At 37.0% G+C, this 8,470-nt stretch overlaps 1 protein-coding gene across 4 annotated transcripts; it reads left to right on the top strand.

Annotated features, from left to right (window-relative positions):
* Nucleotides 1–887: 887 nt before the first annotated feature.
* Nucleotides 888–7,579, top strand: LOC121256249 (dynein light chain LC6, flagellar outer arm). 4 transcript variants are annotated; one of them, XR_005938948.1, is made up of 4 exons: nt 888–1,334; nt 6,279–6,325; nt 6,962–7,101; nt 7,245–7,462. XR_005938948.1 is itself a non-coding variant. In XM_041156971.1 (3 exons), exons 1-3 carry the CDS (start codon nt 1,104–1,106, stop codon nt 7,285–7,287), a joined length of 321 nt encoding a protein of 106 aa, XP_041012905.1. In that variant the 5' UTR covers nt 888–1,103; the 3' UTR covers nt 7,288–7,579. The 4 variants fall into 4 exon arrangements, 2 of the variants coding, with proteins under 2 accessions (XP_041012905.1, XP_041012904.1); XR_005938949.1 differs by having other exon boundaries at nt 6,962–7,113; XM_041156971.1 differs by lacking the exon at nt 6,962–7,101 and having other exon boundaries at nt 7,245–7,579.
* Nucleotides 7,580–8,470: the final 891 nt, after the last annotated feature.

Below are 8,470 nucleotides of genomic sequence, written 5' to 3'. Positions count from 1 at the left end.
ATGATGTTTACTCATTTTGAGTTTAGAGTATAATCTATTAAACATATAATGAAGTTTACTATTTTTTAGTATAGAGTTAATCTATTAAACGTGTCTTGTTAAATACATAAATTAATTCATTTGACTGTGGTAAGTTCATCCCATCAATTTACTTTTTAGTTTTTTTTTTTTTTATTAAGACAGGTCTAATAATTATTTTGTGAATCATTCTATTTGTATGCTAATTTTTTTTTTTTTTAAATAAAGTTCTATTTATAAGTGTCCTGCTAATAATTAGATTAGTATTAAGACCCATTGGTACGTAGCTTCTCATCTTATCAAATTAGAAAAGTTATATATGAAAGATACATCCTCGTTGCTTTGAAATAATGTAAGGATAATGCTACAGGAATCGATAATTCAATCGAAGAATTCAACCGATAAGTGTAAATGCACTTTTTTTCTTCTTTTTTTTTTTTTTAATATTTTTTATATATCTTTAAACATTTTTAAAAAGTAGAAAAAAAAACCAATTCATTAATATTTACTTTTTTAATCATTAAGTAAAAAAATTAAAAATAAAAATAAAAAGTCGATTAGTCACTTTTATAGATTCAACTAACATTTTTCATAATGTAATTTGTAAATTAAATTTAAAAATCAAATCTTTTGTAAATTAAATATTGTTATGAATGATGTATCTTCAACTTATATAAACAGAAAGAACTCATAAAACAAAATGTTGTTCTATTTATTTAAAAAGAAAAAAAAAAAAAACCAGATAGAAATCCTATTCTGTCCCCTATAGGCTATACGGTTACCCCAGCGGCAACGACCTCGTCCATACGCAAAACAGCCAAAATAACGACGACCGCATCAAAAGAAAAGAAACAAAGGAAAAAGCGAGAGGCCAACGCAACATTACATTCGAGACCTTTGTTCCTTTTTCCAGCAGTCTCCCATCCTTCTCATCTGCACATTTTCCTTTCTCTCTCTCTCTCTCGTTGCCCTTCGCTCAAACTTCCTTTCGAACAAATGAAAAACTGAAATAATAGCCGCTGATTGAAGAGATTAGAGGCTTAGTCCTCCGAGTGATGAGGGTCTGAACCAGTGAAAGGAAAGAAATGGAGGGTGCAGAGGAGGAGCTGGAGAGGAGGAGCAAGTTCCTCAACGGTTTGATACAGAAGAAGAAAGCGATTGAGCAGCAAGAGCAGCATGACCGCATGAACGTGCGCGTCAGAGCCTGTGACATGCCGCTTCCTTTGCAGAACTGTGCCTTTCGCTGCGCACGTGACCAACTCGACTCCATGCCCGGCAAGCTTGACAGTAAACGCCTCGCCCTCGCGCTTAAGAAGGTAAAATATACTACTTTACTTGGCTCAAGTGGATTTTTTCTTTTTTACTTTACTATTTTGGGTTGGAGTTTAAGGTTGTGTGAATCAGTTGGATTTTTATTTGGGATGATCGGAGATTCGGAGTAATGGAAAGTGCTCTGTCTTTTTTCTTGGTTTAAACTGAAGATATTTCTTAATTGATAAATTATTTATAGTCTAATCTTCTTATGTTTATCTATAATTCTAAGGTTGCCGGATTTATATTTATTCGTAGTTTTCGGTTGATTATATTAAGCTGATCAAGTGATCGAGTGTAAAAGGTCTAATTGCTTCGTAGTTTCAGATTGAGCTGCGAATGTTTTAGTCCTTCTGGTTATGAACTTGTCGGTGACGGTTTCGATTCTGCATCTGCTTTGTTAATTTTGGTTATTTACCTTAAGGATTTGTAAGAACATTATGTATAGATCATGGTCCGAATGATAAACTGCGTGAGCTTGAGCTTAAAATCATTTTTCTTTCTTCTGTGGTCATTAGATTGAGTATAAACTTCAATGAGTTTTTCTTCGATATTAATTGCGAAGAATGAAGTACTCCAATTGTTTTAGTGTCCAGCAAATGGCTTTTTAATTGTAACTTTATTTTAACAGAATTTGTTATTGAATGAAGTAACATAAGCTTGGTGCCTTGGTCTAACTGTTTACTGGATTAAGCTGAAAGCATGAATGAACTCACTCATAGTTGTACACTGTTTACTGGATTAAGCTGTTAAACTTAGATAAGTAGAGTACTGAGCAAGATTAATTCCTTAGCTACTTCTTATTAAGCTACAAGCAAAAAGAAAAAAAATAAACTCCTTAAATTTCACTTGTTATGATCATGATCTTCATTTTTTAGTCTAAAAGCTCAAATGGGTTGTCTGAATTTCAACCATCAGAGTAAGCCAAAATGCAGGTGGCCCATTATGTTATTTGTGTCATTCTGAATTTAATCTCTAATTTCGTCTTGAGGATGCAACTTTGTTTGTGTTATCATTGTAGAATGCAAACATATTAAAACCATTGATCATTTATGGTAGAATTTATGGGAGTCTAAATTACTGACCTGATTCATTCCTAGTTGATCATGTTCTGAGAGCATAAGCTTGGTACAGCCTCTTAAAATGTAAATAATTAGGCAACGTTTGTTACCATAACATGACCTTTCTGGCTAAACTAAGAACTGTTTGCTGCTAACTAGACACTGAATGGGGGTAGTCAACCTTATAATTTTATCAAGGCAAAGGACTTTTTTCATGCCAAGAAATGTAGCAAGAGCAAGAGATAGATGCGTTGCCATAAGTGACAAAAGAGAAGTTGGTACGATGTTTTTTTTTTTTTTTTTTTTTTTTCTGTCAGCTAGACAACTAGTGAGGTGGTCAAGGATGACGGGTACGTTTGGTAAATGAGATGAGATGAAAATTGTCAGAACTTCTTAAAACTTCTCATAATTTCCTTCCCAAACATCACTCAAACACAAAAAACTTTTCAATTTCAAATCTTCTTCTTTTTTATCTAATCATTATAACTTTTTTTTTATAAGTAAAAATATTGTATATATCAAAAGGAGAAACCAAATATACTAAATGTATACAAGAAAACACCTTGCCCAAAATGACCCAACAAGCCCCTAATGACCCAAAAAGCCCATAAAAAAACCAACCCAAAGTACATTAGACCTTCCCCAATCCTTGTTTCCCGTAGAACTAAAACTCTACCCGAACACCAACCCCAACACCTTGATTCCCGTCTTCACAATACCCTCCCTTTAGACTTCCTTCTAGTTGAACTACCACCCTTAGCGTCGTAGTTGATTGTCGAAAAGAGACACTGTAACTCCCTGCTTTTCTTGAAGCTTGATTTGGTTTCAAGTGTGCGGCTTGCCTCGATCGCAGTAATTAGTTCATTAAATTGGTCTTCACATCCTCCATGTGAAATTCCCACGAACTGCTGAATCTCGTTAATTTTAGGCAGAATCCAATCCGCTATTGGAGGAAGAGAGACCAGGGGAGCCACAATATCCCCATCAACCTGCACTCCCGACTCTAGACATTCCTCTACACAAGGCACAAACGCCAAATCCATTGGTTCTCCAGTAACTCCATTGGTTCTCTCCAGTGGTATCAGGGTCGCCATTGGAGATTCTGGGGTGACAACAAGTCCCTTCACCTCTGGGGTGATAGCGGATCCTACATCTCCTTCAGACCTCTGCAGTACACCTTTTTCCTTCAACTCTGACGAGGGAGCCATAGTTTCTTCAGGGACTAAGGGTATAATACCGACTATCGATTTATCCTGTGTTACACGAAGCGAATGACATTCCATTACTGATGTCTTTACGCCAATACCCGATGTAGATCCCACTTCAAATAACCTAGATTTCCTTTTGACCCGCCATACTCTCCTAGATCTGGTTATAGGGACAGGACCGAATCTGATCTTCCGTTTTCCTTTTTCTTAGTTTAAAGGATTCGAGCCTATCATGTTTCTTACCACCACCTTGTTGCCTCCAGCTGTAAGCCGATCTATTTTCGTAGACAAGAAAGTTATCGTTGTCTTCAACTCGACAAGTTGGGTTTCCATCTCCTTTAGAGAATTGTGCATCTCGACAAGCTGGTCTTGAGGCGTGATTGGCAGACCCCCCACACTCTGAACCCCCGAAGCATGTCCCATCTTTAGAGCTGCCGCATAGGATTGCCTCGCCACCGAGGATGTACTTGAGTCTTTCTCCATGTTCTCCTTCCTTGTCACACCACCTTGTCCTTCCAAGTCGTCACTCCCTCTCTTGCCGAAGGAAAAATGACGCAGCACCTTCCCCATCCTTCTCCAACCACTGCCCCCCTCTTCAGGAATGAAAATAAAATTCCTCCTCCCCCACCACCATACTCCTCCACCGCCATATAACGTCCGTGAGCATTCGACCAGCGATGCACTGTGAAACTGTGTCGACCTTCCCGGACAGTCGAGAAAAAATCTTGTTTCTTATCCTTAGTTCACGCTTCTATGGCCTTGGCCAGCCACCGCACTGTTGTCAAATCCAGAACCAACTTAGCTATCACCCTTCAACTCATTTCAGTAATGGCCAACATGTTCCCCTCCTTTACCAATGTAAAGGATTTAGATTCTATGGCCAACTCCATAGAAGAACCCATATTGATCCACTCCCCTTCTTCAACAACCATTCATCATCTCAGAGAAACCAGATCATAAATCCGTTGGGAGCTGCAAGCACTGCGAAGTTGTGGACTCCAAGTCGTACTCACTGCAAGCACTGCAGAGTTGTTTCCAGCTACAAATTGTGCTCACAGAAGATGCCAGAGCACTTGCCAGAGCCTTCAGGGTCAATGACATGACCAACGGAGCCTTCGGGAGGATCGCCAGAGTACTCTGAGAGGCAATACAGCGATATCTAAGACGCCGGAGGTTGAACCGATGCCGGACGGCCCTCAGCGAAGTCGCCGAGGTCCGTTGGCTTTATCTGTGCCGACGGTGCGGTGTGTCTCGCTGGTAAAGGGTGGGTGGCGGCAGATCTGGTTCCTTAGGGTTTTTGTGCTTTGTATTGTTTTCTCTCTCCTCTGGACTGACGCCGGACGGCCCTCAAGGAAGTCGTCGGGGCTTGTCGGCTTTGTCTGTGATGATGGTGAGAGGTCACTCGCCGGCAAGGGTGGCGGCGACTTCCTTAGGGTTTTACGTACGAGAGAGTTTTCCTTACATACGGAGAGAGTTTTCCTTTTGCAAACCCATTACAACTTTTTCAAACTTCAAAACCAAAATTATATTCAAATAATTTTTTTAACTTTTATAATATTTTTATTCAACTTTTTCTCTCTCTTTTCCCAAAACCCAATAAAGCATCTTAACTCAGACGATTTCACAACTATTTATAGAATTCTGAGATACTCCAATTATCCAAACGAGCCCTAAGAGTTTCAAGGTTAAAATAAAGAATAATGAAAAAGGAACATCGGGGCTTGCTTTGAACACATTTATATCTACTGATTTAGCAGATATATTGCTCTAGTTTGTAGTTTCTGAAATTGAAGGATACCTAAACTGGCTTGTGGTTGGGCTTTGAGCTAGATCTTCTATACTTACTGTGAAATTGTGGCATGCATATTATTGTCTGCTAATATGTCCTTGTGTGCAACGGTTATGTTTCTCACACCTATCATGCCATTTGCATCTCAGCACAGAATCACTTTACAAAATATAAATTCTTTGTCTTCAGCTGAATGGGCAATAGCATTGTCAATCTCACGATCCTTATTGAGTAAGATTGGGCCAAGCTCTCCAGCTTACCCTATGTCGTATCGATTCATTTGGGTTCATGATCTGCTCTTCTTAGTAAGCCTATGCTGGAGATAAAATTCAAACAAGATATGTAGTGAAGACACACAAATTGGCCAAAATTCAAGTTAGCTGAACGGTTGGTTGTTACAACATGCTTCTTGTGCTTTGCTTTAGAGAGGAAAATGGTGCGTTGATTTACTGAAGTAAATGCAAGGAGCTCTTTTGTATAGTTTGGGACACATCATACCAACAGGCAATAGTCCTGCAAGTCTCAGGTTATTGGGTTGGTATCTAATAATTCGGTGACCTACAATTCAATGAACACAACTATTCCTGTCTTTTCTTTTCTTTGTTTAAATCGGGAACTGTTCTTGTAGCATGAATGTGTGAGAACTTAAATTCCATCTTAGGAATGTTATTCCTAAGTACGATATAAGATGTATAGTCTCCCCGACTAACCATAACCAGGTTTAGCATTGATAATAGTTGGTCCACTTGTGAATTTGTGTCCTCTCTCATCTAGTTGAATGAGATGAGCCTTGACTCAGGGCAGGGCAGGTTGGTGACCTTAAAACTTAAGTTCACAATGAGTGGCCTTGGAGTGTATCCGAACTAAGTGGCCTATTTGCTAATGGTACAGGTAGCAATTACCCGGACATTCTCAACACGTTATTTCTTTGGACAATGGTGAGAGATTTTAGTGATCTTAATGTTCATGAGTTCCTTGTATCTATCTCTTCTTCCTAACTAGATGTTTTTTCTTGTACTTGGGCCTCGCCTAAATTGCTGCATGTGAATAAAATTCCTACTTACAAAAAAAAAAAAAAGGCAATTACCAGGACATTGTTGTCAATAACAGTTGGCTATCTTCTACTCAAGTTTAATGGTTGATCATTTTGGTTTTTCCTCCAGAAGCGTAATCTGCATCTCATAAAATAATTGGATTTTGTATTCAATGTTTGAGCTGCTTCTTTGTTGTAGTACCTCTTTTCAAGATTGTCTTAACAGCATTAGCAAGGGCACTTGACATCTTGATTAAAAGAGAGAGAAGCTGCATTATGTGTGTATGTAATTAATCTTTATATTTTTTTCCAATCCTTACGAAATAGACGTGTGGGACTGAGAAGCGTGTCGCAGACGATCCTTGATCTTTTCTAAAAGGCTAAGAAAGCTATACTGCAAATAGAATTTCATGACTCCAACCTGTATAACATGGAATACATGGAGATAATAATGTTTAAATCATAGTATGATTGTGCAATAGAAGACTGATGCTTATGGCAACTAAGCTGAAAAATTCGACTTTATACCTCTTTGGAGCAGCTTATAGGACAAATTGCTGTTGAGAAGAATTTTGACTGGAACAAGGAGAGATAGGCCTAACTATTCTAGTAGACATACTAAGGATGACTTCCAGGAATTTGCTCCTTGTGCATCTGTGTACAAAAATTTTTATGAATCCAGTAAGGCTACCGGTAAATCGCTGCCAGCTCTTCCCATTGATCAAGAAAATTTCTATGATGTTTTAGAATCAATCATCTATTTTATTCTTCTTTGAAAATCTTAATATGCCAACAGTTGATGATATTTTCTAGTTCATTGACAGGAATTTGACTCTTCATATGGTCCAGCTTGGCACTGCATCGTAGGAACTAGCTTTGGCTCATATGTCACACATTCCTTAGGGGGCTTCTTGTATTTTTCAATCGACAAGGTTTATATCCTTCTCTTCAAGACTGCTGTTGAGCCTTTAGAACATTGACAGCTTTAAACTTGAATGTATTCAACTGTGTGTTTTATGAAATCAAATACCTCCACTGTCAATTTATATGTGGAATGATAAACTAAAATTCATAAACAGCTGTATTGTCTCTTGTGTTCTTTCATTCTGTATCTATTACTCTCCTTAGTTTAAGTGCTTAAGAAAGTGAGAGTTTGTTGAGATTAGATGTACAATATCCTTGGGTAAATTATTGAAAATTGTTGTTATGCCCATAAGTTGTCATATTTGTCCCTCCCATTTCTGTCAAATTTGCTATAAAAACAAAAATTATTTCAATTGTGACCTCGGGTTTCGAGTAATGCTACATACAGTCGTAGAGTGTGCAAGTGCCGTACAACCATTTTGAAAAAGAGTGAGGTCTACTATTAAAAAATTATTTTTTTTTCCAAGTGGGTCTCGTATTTATTTACTTTTTTCAAATGGATTGTACGGTGTTTGCTCATTTCACGACTGAAAATATTATTTCTCTTTTACAAAATAGTTCTTCCATTAGTTTTCCACTAAAATCCTAAAGGAGAAGTTACCACATCACTACATGCAAATTTAAATATAACCAAAACCATAAAAAATAGAAATAAGAAACTTTAAAAACAAAAGCAGACAATTTTCAAAACAAATTGAAAAAAAAACATAAATAACTTCACAAACAAAAGACCTTAAAAAAATATAAAGGGAAACAAAAAGAAAGTGCAAAAAATTAGAAGATATAAAAGGAAGGGCTAGGGAGGATTTAAGAGTTCTTCTTCTCATCATCCCTACATCACACATTGTGTTTTTATTTTTTTCCCTCAACAGATTTGTGGTGTAGGCTAGAAGTTTTCAAGATTTAATCTATATAGAAATTTTACAAAATAAAATTTACACACTAATGTGGTTTAATGTAATTCATTAGATTATAATTTTTTTTTGTTTTTTAATATCAATAAGTAAATCTAACATATTACATTAATCCATGTCAATTTTTAAACTTCTTATATAAGATTTGTGTGTAGACTTAGCATTTCTCTTTGAAAAATGAATTGACCTCAATGGCCACTGAAGTTTTTAAA

The sequence above is a fragment of the Juglans microcarpa x Juglans regia genome, chromosome 3D, assembly GCF_004785595.1.
Source record: "Juglans microcarpa x Juglans regia isolate MS1-56 chromosome 3D, Jm3101_v1.0, whole genome shotgun sequence".
NCBI lineage: Eukaryota > Viridiplantae > Streptophyta > Magnoliopsida > Fagales > Juglandaceae > Juglans > Juglans microcarpa x Juglans regia.
This window is presented reverse-complemented; position numbering and strand designations above follow the sequence as displayed.